General features: G+C 44.7%; 3 protein-coding genes across 15 annotated transcripts in view; 1 reads left to right on the forward strand and 2 right to left on the reverse strand.

Moving 5' to 3' along the window:
* Positions 1-818: 818 nt before the first annotated feature.
* LOC114844601 (alpha/beta hydrolase domain-containing protein 17A-like) lies at positions 819-7,237 on the forward strand. Of its 2 annotated transcripts, none has more exons than XM_029132089.3 (6): positions 819-1,017; positions 1,744-1,829; positions 1,983-2,521; positions 2,720-2,914; positions 3,547-3,726; positions 5,229-7,237. In XM_029132089.3, exons 3-6 carry the CDS (start codon positions 1,986-1,988, stop codon positions 5,452-5,454), a joined length of 1,137 nt encoding a protein of 378 aa, XP_028987922.1. In that variant the 5' UTR covers positions 819-1,017; positions 1,744-1,829; positions 1,983-1,985; the 3' UTR covers positions 5,455-7,237. The 2 variants fall into 2 exon arrangements, with proteins under 2 accessions (XP_028987922.1, XP_028987923.1); XM_029132090.3 differs by lacking the exon at positions 819-1,017 and adding an exon at positions 1,588-1,635.
* Positions 7,238-8,212: 975 nt separating this feature from the next.
* LOC114844602 (GRAM domain-containing protein 2B-like) lies at positions 8,213-12,509 on the reverse strand. Of its 3 annotated transcripts, none has more exons than XR_003783750.3 (13): positions 12,307-12,509; positions 11,774-11,917; positions 11,639-11,696; positions 11,478-11,550; positions 11,198-11,301; positions 10,914-11,000; positions 10,545-10,616; positions 10,399-10,467; positions 10,224-10,323; positions 10,056-10,097; positions 9,887-9,971; positions 9,278-9,632; positions 8,213-9,199 (listed from the first exon to the last, which is right to left on the reverse strand). XR_003783750.3 is itself a non-coding variant. In XM_029132092.3 (13 exons), the coding sequence occupies exons 1-13, from the start codon at positions 12,369-12,371 to the stop codon at positions 9,184-9,186; spliced, it is 1,026 nt and encodes a 341-aa protein (XP_028987925.1). In that variant the 5' UTR covers positions 12,372-12,508; the 3' UTR covers positions 8,213-9,183. The 3 variants fall into 3 exon arrangements, 2 of the variants coding, with proteins under 2 accessions (XP_028987925.1, XP_028987926.1); XM_029132092.3 differs by having other exon boundaries at positions 9,522-9,632; positions 12,307-12,508; XM_029132093.3 differs by having other exon boundaries at positions 9,522-9,632; positions 10,399-10,464; positions 12,307-12,507.
* Positions 12,510-14,224: 1,715 nt separating this feature from the next.
* Positions 14,225-18,711, reverse strand: part of LOC114843863 (receptor-type tyrosine-protein phosphatase S-like) — a 52,386-nt gene continuing 47,899 nt past the window's right edge. For all 10 annotated transcript variants that reach the window (XM_055503579.1, XM_029130647.3, XM_029130646.3 and 7 more), the window contains 5 exons: positions 18,275-18,401; positions 18,057-18,182; positions 17,119-17,273; positions 16,901-17,036; positions 14,225-16,619 (listed from right to left, as the gene is read on the reverse strand). In XM_055503579.1, the coding sequence (XP_055359554.1) occupies positions 16,551-16,619; positions 16,901-17,036; positions 17,119-17,273; positions 18,057-18,182; positions 18,275-18,401 (613 nt within the window). In that variant the 3' untranslated portion in view covers positions 14,225-16,550. The remainder of the gene's footprint in view (positions 16,620-16,900; positions 17,037-17,118; positions 17,274-18,056; positions 18,183-18,274; positions 18,402-18,711) is intronic.

Raw genomic sequence — 18,711 nt, forward strand, 5'->3', positions numbered from 1 at the left:
ATGAACACAATTTTCATGCCTGAATAATTCAGCAAGGTTAGCTAAATATTAGTAGTTAATAAGATTTAATTTATAGTCAATTTATCAAACATTTTCAGCAAAGTTAGGGCGTTTCTAAAATGGAATCTGTGATTTGATCCTTCATGTATTATTTATCTGATAAAAAATACAACGAAGAGAGCTTTATTGCTTTTACTAAGCAACTTTATTGTATTTTGTTAACAGGAGTGGTTTTAGTCTAGCTGGATCAGCACATCAGTTAGCTTTTATTTAGAATGTATTTTTTATGAACGAGATTGTTCACAGATAAGGATACTACGTACTGTAACTGTGGTTCACGAGTACTTCTTACCTGTTCTTACCGGACTTCAGCTGTTGTTTAATTATTGATTCTTCTTGTTGAGCTGAATCCTACTGTATTATTCAACCATAGCGTTAATTATTTCATCATACAATTCAATTGCATATTTAATTCGTATTTTAAAATCGGATGATTAGTTATTTACTTTACACACTGACATCGGGTCATATATTATCCAAGGTGTAGTAATAAGGGTAACTGACAAATAATTGTTATTGTTCTCATTCTGGATCGGGTTTTAAAATATTACTGTAACAAAAAAAGATATCCGGTGTATTTGGCTTAGGCTAATTACAAACAAAAAAAAACAAAACTGTAGAAAATTGTGCAGTAGTAGACGAAACTGTCCTGTTGTAAATTGAATATTAATGTGATGAGAATATTATATTATGACATACGTAATTTTACCTTTAGGGCTCTGATTGTAATAAAGTTTGAAACAATGACTGCATTCCTACGTCACTTCCGGTCTTAGTTGGACAGTAGTAGAAAAAAAATTGGTAGCCATGAATTTCAGCTAGCTAGCCACCGAGAACTGTCTGTGCACTTGAGTCAGACCATCCATGTCAAGACACAAAAAGCATTTTCGAAGTCTTGTGGCGCTTTTGTGTACATATAGGGGCACGCCAGCCTACCTGCCGGTCTACTGTGAACCAGTAAGTAGTCAGCTTTGAGGCTGTCTTGCTAGCAAGGTAGCGCTAGCCGCCGCCGCTAGGTGATTGTCCTGCTAACGTACATGATGCTATTTTGACTGTTAGGGGGTATTAATCTTCAATGGCTTGGTAGTGCCGTATCTGGCTTATGAACGTTTGTAACTTTAGATTTTTCTTTCAAAAATTGTTCCTATCTAACATAACAGGCTAATGTTTAGCGTTAATACCATAGCTAACCATGTACCGCAACATTAGCATATTAGTCGCTCTCTGTGTTGTGGGGGTGTTGTAGATAATTAGTCACCATTGTCCACGATCACATCAGAACGTCAAGATTCCTTTAATCTCAAGACTCAGATAGATTTACGTAATTTATTATATCTTATATCTTATATTTATATTTATATTTAATGTATAAACACTCCTCCCAATTAACTGTAATGATCGTAACAGCCAACAGCTGCCGGGTAGTACTTCTAATGAAGCGTTATTGTTTATAATGCCTAAATCGTACACATCGCTTTTTGTAATAACATGTTTTTGTTTAAAATTGCCGAGATTCGTCTATTTTATTTCGTTAAAAATGGTAGATGTTACTTGCTAGCAAGTGATTGTAAATGGGTATTGTAACATTTCAAAATAAGATCAAATTCTACTCGTAGCTGCAATTTTTTCATGGTAATGATTTATTGTTACATGGTGATAATAAACTACATGTTTCTTCTTCAGATCCAGCTGGCACAGTGACTAGATCAGAACACATTGGCACTGTTTTGTGCCAGTTCTATTGAAGACCTAGGAATTTCCAAATCCAGGTAAATCTTCTTTTAGGTATTAAAATCTAATAATTCCTTTTGACTAATAACTGGGAGACTCCACTATAAATTGAAAGATTTTCTTGATGAATGTTCTTTGTATAGTTTTGATCTGATTTCTTCACTTGTCTTGCATGTTTGTTTCTCTACCAGAAGATGAACGGGTTGTCTATACGAGAGCTATGCTGCTTATTCTGCTGCCCTCCCTGCCCCAGCCGCATTGCGGCCAAACTGGCTTTCTTACCACCAGAGCCCACCTATGCCCTTCTTCCTGACCCAGACCCAGGTTCTGGAACTGGAGCTGCACCTGGGTCTAGTTCTGGAGCTGCTTTGCCATCACTCGGAGCGCCAGGATTGCGTTCCCGACTGAACACTAGTAGTGGAAGTGACAGGGGGGGGGGAGGAGGAGGGGGAGGAGGAGGAGGTGGTGGTGGTGGCGGCGGCAGTGGTGGAAGCGGCAGTGGCAGTAGTAGTGTTGGTGGGGGCAGCGTCAGTGGCGCCGCTGCTGGTGGCAGCACCAGCACCAGTACCAGTGGAGGTGCAGGAGAAGGCCGATGGAAGCTGCATCTCACAGAGAGAGCAGAGTTCCAGTATACGCAGAGAGAGCTCGATGTGACTGACGTGTTCTTGACCAGGTCCAGCCGAGGAAACAGGGTTGGATGCATGTACATTCGCTGTGCACCCAATGCCAGGTGAGACTCACTGAAACTACGTACAGATGCACATTAAAACGTCAGATCTGTTCTCATCATTTGTTCATTAACCCCAGCCAACCCCATCCAGCTGACCTTTCTTACGTTTGAGCCAAATGCAAATATATTATTGCAAGTTGTACAGTTATTTCAAACTTGAAGATCTAATTGGCCTAATCTGTCTGTTTTGTTTCTCAGGTTTACAGTTCTGTTCTCCCATGGTAACGCGGTAGATCTGGGCCAGATGAGCAGCTTCTACATCGGCTTGGGGACCCGCATAAACTGCAACATCTTCTCCTACGATTACTCAGGCTATGGCGTTAGCACTGGCAAGCCGTCTGAGAAGAACCTTTATGCTGACATTGATGCTGCTTGGCATGCCCTGCGCTCCCGGTAAGGCAGAAACTGTTAGCCCAAATCGGTGTATCGGTAACAAATATGTAATGGTCAATTGCAAAATATTTGAGAGCATAGAAGTGCTCAATGTCGTTTGCTTTTCCCTTGTTGTCAATGTTTTCTTTCCTGGTAACACACAAAATATAGTGTTGACCTGCCACAAACAAATCCTCAGCTCTTTTATGGGCACATTGGTCACATTTGACAACTTATCAAACTGTCATTCTAAAGTAAGCTTTGAAATGAATCAAGTGATCCATGTGAATCTTTAGCTTGTTGTGCTTCATGTTCTCTCCTCTTCCATAAGGTGTTGTGTACTGTCATTAATCTGTTTTCCAATATTTGAAGTATTTGGGAGCCTCTCTTACTATTAGCACCAGAGCAGGTGCTCTGCCTGCTTATTGTTCATGTACTGGTAAATGGTAAATTCATAGGTAAATGTTTGTGTTGAGTTATTCTATAAATAAGAAGATAAGGAAAGGTATTCCTCAGTTGCCTAGGAATAAAAGAAATTTGTATGTTTTGCAGCTTTGGCCAAACAGCACAGCACAGCAGTGCTTTTGCACTTGACTTTCTTCTGGTGTTTTAGACTGATCTAATGTGTTTGTGTGTTTGCGTGTGTGTCTTAGGTATGGCATCAGCCCTGAAAATATCATTCTGTATGGCCAGAGCATCGGCACAGTGCCCACAGTAGACTTGGCATCACGGTTTGAGTGTGCTGCTGTTGTGCTCCACTCTCCCCTCACCTCTGGCATGAGGGTGGCTTTTCCTGACACCAAGAAAACATACTGCTTTGATGCCTTTCCTAAGTAAGTGTTTGCGTTTTATGTTCTGTTTTACTCATCACTCGAATAAATTGTCCATCAAATTCCACCTTTTAAACATTTGTTTAAAACAGAGCAGCAGCTGCTATATATGAAAATGGTGACAAATTATTAAGGGAATCTTGCCTTTTTTTGCCACAGAAATACAGTACATATTAGATTCCAATCGTGAAATGGACAGACATACGTGTTTAGGGTGAAGGTAAAGTTAATTATTGCCAGACCTATTTATAATGATGTGGAACTCAAATGTGTATTTTCTTCATTAATTAAATACTGGGATAATGTTACATTTGCATTTCAGGCAGTTGTTAAATTATTCTGTAAACACACATTTAATTCTTTTTATAATGTGGCATTAAAGCTGTGACACACCTAGTTTTTGTTCACGGAGAGGTTAGCTACAACATGATGATGCTTGGACACGCTTTTCTAGCCTGTACCAGTCATTCTGATGTGATTTTAAATTCCTCTTTAATATCTCAAGTTATTAGACCATTGTGGGCAATGACTTGTTTCCTTGGCAACTACTCTTCCTGGCCTTTTTTGCTTCCAATGTGCAGTAATAATATGGTCAACCAGCATGACAAATAAAGATGATATAGAATCACTGGCTTATTTTCAGCAGACAAGCCAGTCCAGTCCCCATCTGAAAGCACAGGAGGTTGTTTTTATTGCTCCTATTTGTTTTCGTATCCATGCATCTTCCTTATTTTATACATGGGTCTCACAAGACTGCAAGTCTTATTACCAGACCCTTACTTGCACATTGAACACTCACAATGTATGCTTAAACATGTCAGTTTAGCCACAACTAATCAGCCACAACCAATCAGCCACAACATTAATACTGCTAAGTAACTTTAATCTTGGGAAGAACGTGGGCATCCTCTTGGATCTTGTCCAGGTCTGCAGCCACATACGTTACAAGCTGTGATGCTGCGTTGTTTCGTTCTGGCCTGTCTGCAGCACTTACTACATTACAGCTTTGGCTCATGTTATCACTCACTCGAAAGCTCAAAAACTTACACTTTAAGTAGGACTGATTTGTCTGATGACACTGCCCCAGTCAGGTGTTCAAAACACACAGTCTGCTCCTGTCTGATCCTGTGTCCACAGCTCAAGTTCTTGTCAGTCAACTAAGATGTGATTGAAACAAATTGCAGTTTTCGGTGAACAATTTGACTACAACTAAAATTTATGCCATTGTTTTTATTCACAAAATTAGACATGTGGGATGTTATAGCCATAAAAGTTATTTTGAACACATGGAAATAAAACTGCAGCTTTTTATGGCTACAGTTCAGGCATCAGTGAATGTTTTTTGCTCTGTAGACAGAACGTACCTGTAATATCACTTCAGTGAAACATGCTGACTCAAATGCACAACATTAGAAGAGGTGGAAATGTTAAACCGGTTTCCTGAAATGCATAAAGTCCTGCTTGGTAGGACAACGCCTAAATCCTTTCCACTGTTTCTCGTCCAGCATAGAGAAGGTGTCGAAGATTCCATCTCCAGTGCTCATCATCCACGGTACGGAGGACGAGGTAATCGACTTCTCGCACGGCCTCGCCCTTTTCGAGCGCTGTCCCAAGGCCGTGGAGCCCCTGTGGGTGGAGGGGGCAGGGCACAACGATATTGAGCTTTACAGTCAGTACCTGGAGAGGTTACGACGCTTCATCAACCAGGACCTGGCCGCACAGCACGCCTGAGAAACAGACGCCCACCTCTCTACGTTTGTGTGAATGAGTTTGTGTGTGGGACTGAGTGCGAAACAAGGCATCTGGGTGAAAAACAGACCTAAAGCCGATGTGTAATTTTTGTTACATCTGTGTGTCTTTGATGCAGCACACCTTTCAGGTTAATGATCATCACAACCTATCTACTGCTTCCTCTTTTAAAGGTGAGACCATTTTTTTTTCCATCATCTTCTATCTGCATGGTGGAGTGTGGTAAAATGCTCCTAACAGAACCCAAGGTGAAACAACTTCACACAAATGCAGTTTTTAACTCATGGGGTGGGTTAATGTGATCCCAGGAACAGCAATGTGCTTTGTCCAAAAAGGCCCACAGATGTCATTGTAAGTGAATGTATGCGTGTGTGTGTGTTGAGTTCACATCGTCCTGCGGCGCCTGAGTAACGCGTGCATGTTCTTGAGCGTGTTGATGAGATGCAGCGCTGACAGAAATGAAGGACATCTTAATGACTCGGACAGCTGCAAGTGGAGGAGGCACATGGAGACTCCATACTGGTTTTGTTTTTATTTGTGTGTCTGTATGAATGAAGAATACCTCCACAGCTCGACCAAGTCACTCTCTAAACTGGTCAAGTGTCCTCCTCCTCCTCCTCCACCTCCTGTTTACCTGTTAATGGACATCCATCTGACTGCCAGGGCATTTCCCAAGTAGTTGTCAAGCTAACACTAAATCCGTTTGTGTGCTTTGGGGGTCCATCACTTTTTTTTGTTGTAGTCACCCACGGTGGACGGCATTGCAGAGTCAGGAATACGTCAGAACTTGGCTGGTGGGTGTCTCGTAGTTCTTGCTCCTTCACGTCTGCCTTCTGAATTTGAAACAGGATTTGGAGCCACGCTGAGTATGGGTGCTGTTCTTTGGCATTAAGATTAAAATCAGAATCATGTCACTTTAGAGCAGTTTACTGTAAAACCAAAAGCTGCAGCCCCACAGTGTTTGCTGGTAGTGACAGCAGGGCTAGGTCAGATTTGAAGGTAGAGTTTAACACTTAGAACTTTCTTTTTCACCTTTTTGTTAGTTGGGGCAAATGATTCACAGAGCTGCAGAAAAAGCTAAATAATGAAACACATTTTCCCAAAGTTGAACTATTTCATCAAGTCTGAGTTGTGGAGCACGTCCCTTTTGCCTAACGGCCCCTTTTTGGAGCTCAGTGTTGTGGCTGAGTCTTCGGTTTGTTCCACGTGAAATCCTCACACTAACAGATTCACGCCGACTGACTTGTAGCCTTACAGCACAGCTCATTTTCCAAGTCTCGTTCCAGTAGCGCTCATCGGCAGAGTTAGACGCTCTCCTGCTCACACGCACCCTCAGCACATTTTTGTCGTCTCGATGTTAAAAATTGAAACCTGTTCGTTTAGGGAAGTAGGCTGCGTGTTTCTGAACCCTGTGTGTTGATGCTATGAGTAATAGCATGACGTGGGCCGCGTGCCGGGACGGGACCTCCATAGCTCGGTTTTATCCTCTGTGGCACTAAGTGTACAGGAGCTCTCTTATGGGTGGCAGCACACTTCATGTCTGACACAAGCCATGTTTGAGCCTCTCACTGTTGGCGTGGTGCAGGTTACACCACCCACACGTTTGCACATCATTACACATACATTTCCATAAACATACTAAATACACATGTAGTAGACAATGCATTTACACATTTATATATATCAGATCAAGCATGACAAAAGCAGGTCTTAAGTTTAGCACTATTGTACAAAGCATCCAAAGTGTAATAAGGGTATAAAAAGTGTGTGTCGTCTTCATTATTATTGAGTCTTTTACAGGTCAGCGTCAAGGATACTAGCATCTCACCCCGTATGTAGACCTGAACCAGGACAGTAACCTGGTTGTGGTCACAGGCCAGCACCACATTTCTGATCTTCGCCAAGTGTCTGTGGCACAGACCCATTCCGTATCAGTGACCATACCCAAGTTTGTTAAAGGGAACATGATGCGATTACTCCATTTTTGGGAGTACGAGCGGGTCTAAATGAGCAGAGGGAAGTTTGCCGATCACTTGCTTCCTAGCATTATTTAACACAGGGACTCTTAACCGTTCTCATCCTGTGCTTCACGTCTCTGGTGTTTTAAATAATAGAAATCTGTTGCCATCTCCAACCAGGGCTTGTGAGTTGTCAGACGAACTGAAGTTCTCGCCTCTCTCTGAAAGTAGTAGTAGGCCTCAGTTACTCCTGGACAGGTCACGTAATCAGGGAAACCACTGGATGCTCTTTTCGTTCACGGGGTATGGTTGAAGAAACGGGGCGGAAACCTGTCATTTTATTGATGCACCACTATGGTTGACGTATATTGTATCCTCTGGCCCTGAATGTGTATTGATGGGGTGGGAGGGGTGAACATTGAATACTGTATGCATGTCTATTGTGTTTTGCTGAGGAAGTGATGGGGTGGGAGTGGGACATTATCTATTATGTATTGTATGTGAGGGTAAAGCTGAACTCATGGCGTTGGACATTGAAGCGCTTTAAAAAATGGGATGTTTATTTGAATTTTTTAATGCTAATACTAACTGATGTACTGTTGAGTTTTGTGCTAGAGTTTGAGTGGTAGGCGGTCGGGTGGGGTGGGGGGGATTCTGTCGAGACAAGATTAGTGGGCTGTTTATATAGTTACTGTACTTACCTATTCTTTGTATTATTATTTGTAATTTTATGTTGCTTTTTTGAACTGAGAATATGATGTAATGATCTTAATTCATGGGACTGAATCTTGACCTTTTTATTGACAACAAAATAATAAAAAGATCACGTATGTACAAAAATATGATGGTTGAAGCATTGTTTTTAAACAACCAGTGTTTAAGTTATGGTCTTTACAATATCTTATCATTTATATTATAAAACATGTTTTTCATGTACAAAGTGAATGCCTGACATGCTTATGTCCATCAAATAACAAAACTGATGGATTTTCAAATATTTTTCATTGAAACATTTTATAAGCATTATTGTGCAATGATTATCATATTTTAAAGATATGGAAATTTGAGGCTAAAAATGTAAAGGAACCTTAGTTGTAAAATATAAGTATTTATCAACTGGCCTGAGTATTTTTAGGACTAACATTTAGTCTTTGTCTTGTCACATGGATGAGTTTATTAGGAGTTGCTGCCCTCTTGTGGTCAACCACCGTCATTAACAGTCTGCAACGTGCCAAACTCCATATTACACAGTATGAGCCCTCAAATTCATAGCGTGTAATAAATTTAAGTCAGCAAAGTGCTTAAGTCATCGTCTTAACCCCTGACGTGTCCTCACAGCAGCAGGTTGTGTTGACTGGCCAAAACAACCTCTGCTGCTGGAGCTGAGCTCAGCTGTTCAGCAGCCAGGAAATAAACATGGCTTCAGCAGGCTGCCTCCATATGGCTCCGAGCAGGAGCGCCTCGCCTCCGTTTCTGAGGCGTCAGCAGAGAAGCGGACAGAAAGTAATGTGCCGCCCCGCCAGCGCGGGCTGTCACGCGTGGAGTTCACCTTGTGCGGTCTACTCCACGCATCCCATGGGTTCCATGTACGACCTGCTGCTAATAGGACTGACACACATTCCTGGATGACAGGCTCCGCATGCAGTCTCAGCACTGAGAGTCAGTCTGGATGAGGATTAATGTACAGTGGGCTTGTAATACAGTGAGACATTGCATCAGTTCCTGGAAGGATTCCTGAGGTCTCCGCCACCGGCTACGTTTCTTGATGCCTTCAAGAGAAAAGCACTCGCTTAAATAAAAATGTCAAAGCCATATATATAATTAGGACAATAAACGAAAGGAATCACCAGAAACTTATGTTCAGGAATCTCTTTGTGAGTAGAACATTTCCAGTGTTTCCTGTAATGACGTTGCTTTTGTCCACAGTGAACCTGTAGAACTGCTCCTTGTCTGATTTGCACATAATGGTTTTAGAGTCAACAGAACCGGTTTAAACCATCTCGTGTTTTCGCCATCGTCCCGGGCGAAATTCCTCGTGCGTCGCTTTTACTGAAGCGCTCCCTTTTTGTTTGCGTTTGTGCTCCTACTCACTCTCTGTACTGTAGAGACAGCTCTGTGAGCGCCCCCAGCGAGTTCAGCTGCTCCTCCAGGGCCACGATCCTCAGCCCGATGTAGCCCGACACCAGCACCAGCACCACCATCCTTCAGACACACAATCACATCCTCATCTGCTACGCGATCATTCAGAAAGCGAAAGCACAGCTTAAAATGCTCACGCTGGAGCATAACGAATCTAAAACCTCAAATGAACCTAAAGCAGCTACATTTTATTGAACAATAATTGCCTAAAACCTAAAATGGGGAAGATTTTAGCTACTTCATAAACAAAGCAAATACTGAGTAAAGCTATTGATAATATTTTGACTGCATTCATCTGGTGTAAACCCCATACTCACAGCATCACATAGATGTAGAAGAACATGCTCATATGCTCGAAGTCTGCGACCGTCTCAATGAAGCTCTGAAGCCAGGACACGGTGGCTGGAGACACACATTGACGTGTATTAACGCATTCTAAAGTGAAGTAGAGACTTATGTGTTTATGTTTTTAGAGCTCTAACGCACCTCTGCCGTCATCGGTTACGCTTGAATCATATCTGGTGGGGCCTGAAAACACACAAGTGTGTGTTAGTAATAGGGTAACACAACGAACGGTGTCGTGATGTCAAATAGAAAAGCCAACAATAACAGCGGCTGCTTGCTCAGTGACACAGTGTTTTCGTATTGTCTCACCTCTACCGGGCACATGAGCGAAGCCATTGTCCAGGTGGAAGCCCTGTTGTTTGCTCAGATCCTGATCTGTGTTGTCGTCCAGACTGGAGGAACTGAAGGCCTGCGGACGAGGGCAGGGACAGATGTAAATCGGGATGTCTGGGACGTTTGTGAGGCCGGAGGACCGGAGACCTACCACGTCGCCGCCGGCGTCGTCCTCCGCGGTCGGCGTCTGGCGGCCGCCGCTGCCCGGCCTCTCGCGCTGCTTTGGGCAAACACAGAACACGGTGAGAGCAGAGCGGAGCCGCGTGCGTGCAGGCGGGGGGGGGGGGGCTGCGCTACCTGTGCGTGTGAGCAGACGCTGCGGAGGAGCTTGTAGCACAGGTCCCGGTTCCTCAGAGACACGAACGAGAACTGAGGCGAAAAGAAGGGGATCAGATGTGGAGCGAGGACACGCGGCCGTATGTGTCGACTGCAGGAAGTTAAATCACGCTTCCTTATTTTCACATCAGTTTCCAATTCCACGAAAGCTGAATTTTCCATTAATCTTTTCCTCATTTGATCTTATAAGGAAAGCAAATAGTAATGTAAGATAATGTAAAATAGAAATAAATGTTATGTCTACATATAAAATGGAATAACAATGATCTTGTTGTTACATCTGTGCATTGAAATCAGAGAACGTGAAACACCAAATGTGAAACGTCTGACCTTCTCACTGGCAGTGTGAATAGTGAGCATGGACAAGGCTGCGTTGTGCTTCTTCACCTCCGTGATGCTGGATACAGGAATCGCTGCCTGCGCGTGAGGAGAGAAGATTTAATGACTTCTCACAGCCTCAAAGGCAACCGCACAGGAAAAACATGCACGGCCAAAGCAGAGAGAATGATATCTGATCCACATTCCCTAGGAGAAGCCGGAACACTAGAGGGTGAATTGGAATATTTATAATAATAATTTGTATTAGGCTACACCTGACGGGTGTGTGGCTGTACCTTGGTGTCTCTAAGAAGAACAGACGAGTGAAAACACACGTGGTTTTCAGAAACAAAGAGTTTTCCATGATAGAGGATCTCCTTCTGCAGGGCGAAGGTGAAGCCTATGACACACACACACACACACACACACACACACACACACACACACACACACACACACACTTAATCACACGGTAAAGGCATCGGGGAAAACGTGAAAAGACGACACAACATGATGCCATTTCCATAATCAATATGACCAAATAAGTACGAGTCTCTGGAGCCGGGCTGCACTCACTCTGTATTAGGCTCTCCCCCTCAGGAATATCTGGGAACAGTTTGTGAAAGGATTTGTTGAGCTTCTGGAAGCTCTGTAGGAACAAACCAGTGCATTGCTCATAAACAAATGTGTTGTAAATGCCCCGGGAACGCGATAAGGTGCGCGGCAGAGAGACGCACATGACTGCTGATAAGCTCATCTGATCGCTCAGGGCCGTCTTCTGCCGCGGCCGGCTTCCTGTCAGCACACACAGATTAAACCCACAGCGATAACGAGGGGACCAGAGCCCTCGACCGCTATCGGCCCAGTCCTACCTCTGGGACACGTTGGCGTTGAGGTCACGGTGGAGCTCCTGGATCTCGGCTCGGGCGTCATCCAGGCTCGGCTTCGGCTTCTTGCCGCTGAACCTGCTGCTGCTGCTCTTACGCACGACCAGGACTCCATCTCCGTCTGCAGAGCTGTGCCAACGCAGCAGCAGGTAAATGATGAGGGGAGATGCTCGGATTCAGAGCAACTCACAGTGAAGGATTGAACAATAAATGCATATGCATAAATGTATTTGTCCCTGGTTGATAAAATAAACATCCCTGCGGAAATTTTGCAGAAGCAGTCAAAGCCGCTCTAACTAAGTATTAGACATCAACAGGTCACAGCATGCATGGATTCACTTTTCCAGTTCTCCCCGCTGTGACACGCTGAACTAACACTGTAAACAGCACCTGGTGGAGTTGGACCTGGAGTTGTTGTTTAGCTGTAGAATGTGAACCCTGTTGCTCTGATTTCAGCCAAATCGGACAGAAGCTGTGAAAGAATAAAATGTGAGAAGCAGCAAAGGCCTCATACTCACAAAGAGCTGTCCAGGGAGAACTTCCTGTTTTTGAAACTCATGCTGCAGAATGAACTCGAGTACATGCGCAGGTCTATGCGCTTCAGGACATCGATGCTTAAAATCGCTCAAATCTTCACTTCTCTCCAGTGAAACGGGTTGTGTGCGACGTTTGCGGCTTCCTGTAAGTCTGCAATTGCTTTGACGGGTGCAAAAACAGTAAGAGCAGCTCACCTGTGGGGATTGGCTTCACGTTGTCGCGTTGACCAATTAGCTGCGGGGGGTGGGACCTGTGGTCCAAATTTAGCCAATCACAGGAGAGAGGGCCGCATCTTTACGGCGCTTCTCCTGAGGGCGACTGCTCTCAAGTGTGGAATAGAACAATACACGCGCATAGTTCAAGAACCTGGTGACACAATGTTAACGTTAACGAACCTGAACAGATCCTAATTTTAACGTCGATCTGAAGCGAGATTGTACATTTTACTCATTCATTTATTGGACAGGTTACCAATTTGTTTTTGCTTTTTTTTGCTAACTAGCTTTAAACTTCGTCTTTTATTGTTTTTATTTATTATTATACTAAACTAAATTTATGCTCCATTCATAAATGAGAAATCAAACCAAAGACAAACTGTATTTTTAAGTTGCTCAAGGCTTTATATGAAAGTCATATTTCTGGGTTCTGTTCCGGATCGGATCAGATCAGATCTGATCAGATCATGTGGAGCCAGTTGTATGACTATGTTATCATTTGTCATCGGATGGTGCTAGTCTAACCACCCAGAGCCATTGTTCACCTATTGTAAATGCATCTGTGGCATCTGCGTATCATTTCAGCGTGGACTGGAGACTGTGACCTAGAAGTCAAATATCACAGCAGTCATTTCCATGCGAGGTCATTGGCTTCACTTTAAGGCGTGTGCTGCTGATCCTTGGGCAGTTTTACGCGTCCAGATGGACACGCTGTTGAACCAGAGGTGGTCGCTTCGTTCCAGATGTTGCCTCCATTTGTCCCCTCCGCTGTTATCTTTCATTGACCTTTACCTCTGGGTACAGCTCAAGGTGCGTAGCTTTGACCTTTGCCCCCTAAATTGTGACATGTAACTAAAAGGTCTCAGCAACATTTGTCCTTAATATCTTTATGTCATAACCTTTAATTTAAGTTTAATTTGATATTTTTTTCATGAATATTTGTTACCTTATGACTGTACAGGAAGGAAGCAGCTGAGCTGTTCCACGGCTCACTGTCAGCTCTCCACTGTTGGTTTTTCATTGAGGTCTGTGGAAGAGTTTAAACCAGCAGGTGTCACCCTGACCTTCGTGACCTCTCTCGCGCGGTGAACATTATCACTATGTGGATGCGACTTGATAAAACCGAAAGCTCTGTGTGCAGGGGGATGACAGTGATATGAGCTGGCTTTCCAACTGCAGCTGAAGGTATGAAGTTACCAGGTTTTTAACACATCTCAAGGAAACTGTTGGAATCAGGAAGGAACTGCACATTCCTTTTCTCCGACCTTAACCTCTTAAAGAAACACTTTCACGTGCATGTGGTTCATTTAGTAGAAATACCTGGTTTTAAACTAAGCCTTTGTGCTAAGCTAAGCTAACTGCCAGCTGGTTATACAAATATAGAGTAAGTTGGATAAAAGTACAACATTTGCCTTAAAATTACTCCAGGGCTAAAAGTATGAGCATGTCTGCAAAATGCAGGTAAACTACTGTTTCATCTAGTAAGTTTCATTTACTTTTTGTGAAAATCATAAAATAATTTTACAAGTGGAATCATACTGGACTTACTGTAATCAGCGAAAATAAACAGTTGAGCTATTAAGTGCTAAATGTGCTATTGTATTATTAAGGAGTCATTTAACCCCATCTAGTGGACGAAAAGTGAATCGCAGTCTGACAAAAATACCCACAGGAACCAGACGTGTCATTGTGCTGTATATTCAATCATCCTGCTTTTAATACAAAGTCAAGATACAATATCTACATCCATTGTTTCAAAGGAAAGAGCAGGTACATAAGTGAGGAGGATGGCGTCGTCAGAGCTGGCCCTCGACACATTTCATATCACGTTTCATGTGTGTGCCTCTTATATTTCTGTTGACACAATAATCATTAGAAATTGAAGGAATAACATATTTCATATATGTCACACATCGTCAAGACGTCTGGACCACACATAAAGATCAGAATATTTGGATTTAAACAATAACTTTCCAGGGTGTGTATATCTGGGCGTCTCTTACCCGTTCTCTGTCGAAAAAATACACCTGCTACCATGTGCTTTCAAGCGTAACGTAAATACCGACCCCTTGTATGAGGCTCGCACCGACACGTCTGCTATATAAATCTAATCTCTCCGATGCCCTCATAGCGTTACTGCGGGGTGGTGTCGCGACACCACGGCTGATGCTCGGGAGGTCAAGAGTGGAGGGCATCAAAAGGACATCACTGTAAACATAAACTAGGTCTGCCTCTAATGTACATCTCTAGGTTAACTAGTCGGACATCAGTAATCAGTATCAAATAGCACCCTACACAGAGGGCATACTTCAGAATAACAAAAGCAAATAAAAAAGCACCAAAGCTGACCATTTAAAAAACGAACAACGGAAACAAAACGGTGACAACATCGTACTTTTAACATTGGCTCGCTAAAGAAACAAGTAAACAACAGTTTGTTGGTTATAGTTGATAGATATATCAAATAAATAAATAAAAATCAACGCAAAATGTAACAAAATAGAATAATAAATATCTTAGAAAATCATATGAAATAAATATGACAAAGTGAACAACAATAAGGCTTTTTTTTTTTGCAACAATAAGAACTACATCACATCCAGTCCCACGGTATATCTTGTGCTCAGACGTATGTAACTGTACTCGTATAGGACTCCAATGATAGACTGTATGTACAAAAAATCGGTGAAAGCGCCCCAGATGCCTGATACACGGGAGGTGGGACCGATTACGCTTATATGTCAGACCAGGGGAAGGTACTTGTGCAGCTGAACTGGGACCAGTCAGAAGGGAAACACATCGACTGGTTAGGCTGGGATGCTCTGTACAGTGTGGAAAGGGAGGAGGGGATGAAGGGTCGGATGAAGGGACGGTTCAGCAGGTTCTCCTTCCATTAAATAGTAAAATATCCATATTTATATTTCTCTCTCTCTCTGATTCAAGTAGCTGGGCTTCAGGAGAAGAAGGTGACCAGGAAATAATGTTCATCCTCAAGCTGTGACAGGACGCGAAGCAACACGGTGAGACCCAAAAGAACAGGCAAAGACGATAACAGGCATGAGAGCAGTTGCACGTGTGAAGGAAGGAAGTCTGTCACCAGCATCTCGTCGATGCGGCGCAGGGGGAGCTGAGCTGGAGGGCGAGCGGGGACGAGCAGCAAGCAGGCGTCGGACTGCGGAGGACGTGACGGGCGCGGGCCGGGGTTCTGCGAGGAAAAGGCAGAACCGAACCTCGGGCCGGCGTTCGGGGCCGCGCGTTCCTTGAAGCCGCCGGCTAAAAGAGGAGCAAGCGGGCGTCCGCATGCGTCTCCGGCAGTCCTCGGGTCGGGTCGGGTCGGGTCCACGCTGTGAGCTTCAGCTAGAACCACAGCTGCCTGCGGCCGAAGCCTCTGGAGCAGGCTCACGGACACACAGAAATGTTCACCTCTGCACTTTGTCACCCCCTAATACATCGAACCCATCACTTCCATACAAAGTTGAGGATAAAAAGCCCATTGAGGGTGCAGCAAATATCCAGGCTCTTTGTGTTTGAATCTTTTTTTTTTGTATTTTATACACATATATAGAATCATAATTCCTGTTCAGAAGCCATTTGTATTTCACTGGTTCATATTGGAGATAGCTGACCACAACACACATGTATTATACGTCCTTCACACTGGAACACTGAGGTAAGTATATGGATTACACATGGATAGTGTCCACAGCCGGCAGCTCCTCAGGGAAGCTGCAGGTGTGTGTGTGTGTGTGTGTGTGTGTGTGTGTGTGTGTGTGTGTGTGTGTGTGTGTGTGTGTGTGCGTGCGTGCTGTCAGACATGGATTTCTAGTTGCTGTTTGTTATTTTTTTTTTCCTTTTTCTCATCCTCGTTGGTGTAAATTCATCTCTGAAGCTCGCTCCCCGGGAAAAAGGTTTTTTGTTGTTTCAGCCAGTCTTCTCTCGTGTTTCACGTGTCGGTTTGTCTGTGGAGCTTGAAGCAGAAAAGGTCGGTGGACGGTCGGTGGCGGCGTCGCCTATGTTGCATAGTGGTCGAAGCTGCCCAGGTACTCCAGGGCGGCCTGGTAGCAGAACTGGTACTCGTCCTAGGGGAGCAACAGAGAAGCCACAGCGTTATGGACAGGACCCGAACCGTATGATGGAACTGGACCATTCAGAATAAACCACTGTGCTGCTTTTAATGAAACTCAATTCGGGGATGTTGAATTGTTCAGATAATCTGTGAAAAAGCAGCAGGTGTTGGAGTCGACCATCCCTCATGCTGTGATGTTATCACATTAAACTAGACCTGACAAGGGTTGGCTTAGTGCACGTTTTCCTTTTTCTGTGTTTTATACTGATGGCGTGTGAATCGAGTCGTGTTCACCTCAGTCTGCACCATGGCTGGTCTCTGTGTCCGCAGCATTTTGACAGTCTGGAAAATGTCCACCGCCCCCTCGTAGCGCATCCTCTCCAGGACGATGCTCAGCGTGATGAAGACGCCCGTCCGGCCCACGCCGGCGCTGCGTACGCACAGGGAGACGTTCTATCACCTGCTACGGCGCCCCCGTGCTCGCGTGTCACGAAGGCCTCGCGGCCGCTCACCTGCAGTGGACCGAGATGGGCCCGTCCTGGCCGAACTGCTCCTTGGTTTTGTGCACTTGGCCGATGAAGTCGATGAAGCCCTCGCCGGACTTGGGCACGCCCTGCTCCGGCCAATCGGTGAACTGGAACTGACGGACTGTCCGCGATTGGCCGTCCTGGGGAAAGCAGGAAGTGAGGGTAAGGTTTACAGAAAACCTGCAGGATGAGCCGATCTGAGAGGATCCGATGTCCCCATGTTTATTATGAAACGTGTAGTTATTAGTTATGTGTGGACTATTTAAGGAGCTCTTTGCTGTATCGACTGAGGAGTGAGAATCTGCCAGACGATATACTTTTTCCCCCCTCTAATGATCACTGTTATCTGACCCTGGATCAGTGGTTGTGGTAGCTGTAACGTCATCACGTCTGCTATTGTCAGCCACTCAATAGGCAATTACATCTTTTCCCTTCTGCTCAGCCTTTCGGACTCCTCTTTAATGGGGATCAATAGAGCATCCTGTCAATGTGGCGTCAGTGCCGGACAGACTTAACTGGAGTGATCTATGATTGGCACGTAGGCGCACGCCCCCGTGTGCCCGCGCACGGACGGACGGGGACACACACGCGCACACACGCACACACACAAACACAGGCTGTCAGGATAATCTGGAGACATCACGGTTGAATGAACAATCTGAGGAGGCTTGTCGATAAACTAACCTGGCGTTACACATACATGTAGACACATACACACACACGCACACACGCACGCACACACACACACACACACACACACACACACACACACACACACACACACACACACACACACACACACACACACACACACAGGTCGATACAACATGCTTTGCGCCAGTACTTTCTAACAGCCCTGATTTATTGGTAAAGTCAGCGAGTGTGATGTTTCCACTGGAGAAGGAGTGACACCATGAACCCACCCTGGCGTCTGTGACTTTGAACTCCCGGAGGATGTACTGAGGCATGTTGTACTCCGCCATGGGGTCCACCACGAAGTACTGGTACCTGGCCGAGCGCTCGGCGGGCCAGTACTGGTGACATTTCTCCTGAGCAGGACAGAAACACAGCGTGGTTGTGGTTGAGGCTGAATAGGCCTCGATTTGCACGTGATCTGCGTTTGTGTTGATCATGTTCTCACCCGTCCCATCTCTCTCAGCTTCGTGAGCATGACGACTATAGTGGAGTTGTGCTCCCACAGCATTCTCCAGAAATCCTCTGTAGTCTCAGCCAGTGGACCCTGGGTGGCAATGTATCCTCTTTGCTGCCTAAAAAACACACACACATGCACAAAAGCAATAAAAACACAAAGCCGCTTCTCCTCCTTGTTTGTTATTTGTCAAGCGTCAGGCTACAAAAGGAGGTCAGGCTTCAGGCACGAGGAGGAAAAGTCAAAACAAGTGTGTGCAACCACACCGAGCCCAACGCCTGAATCATCGGGGGCTCATCGGCGTCCGCCCACTTCGCGGGGCCGCAGCGAGTGCAGCGCAGTGGGACGCGCACGCGGTAATGACAGACGTGACAGAACGTGACAGGTGAGCGCATTGCGGTGAAAAGCCATCAGGTCCGCTCGCTCAT

Source organism: Betta splendens, chromosome 17 (genome assembly GCF_900634795.4).
Source record: "Betta splendens chromosome 17, fBetSpl5.4, whole genome shotgun sequence".
In the NCBI taxonomy this organism is placed as follows: domain Eukaryota; kingdom Metazoa; phylum Chordata; class Actinopteri; order Anabantiformes; family Osphronemidae; genus Betta; species Betta splendens.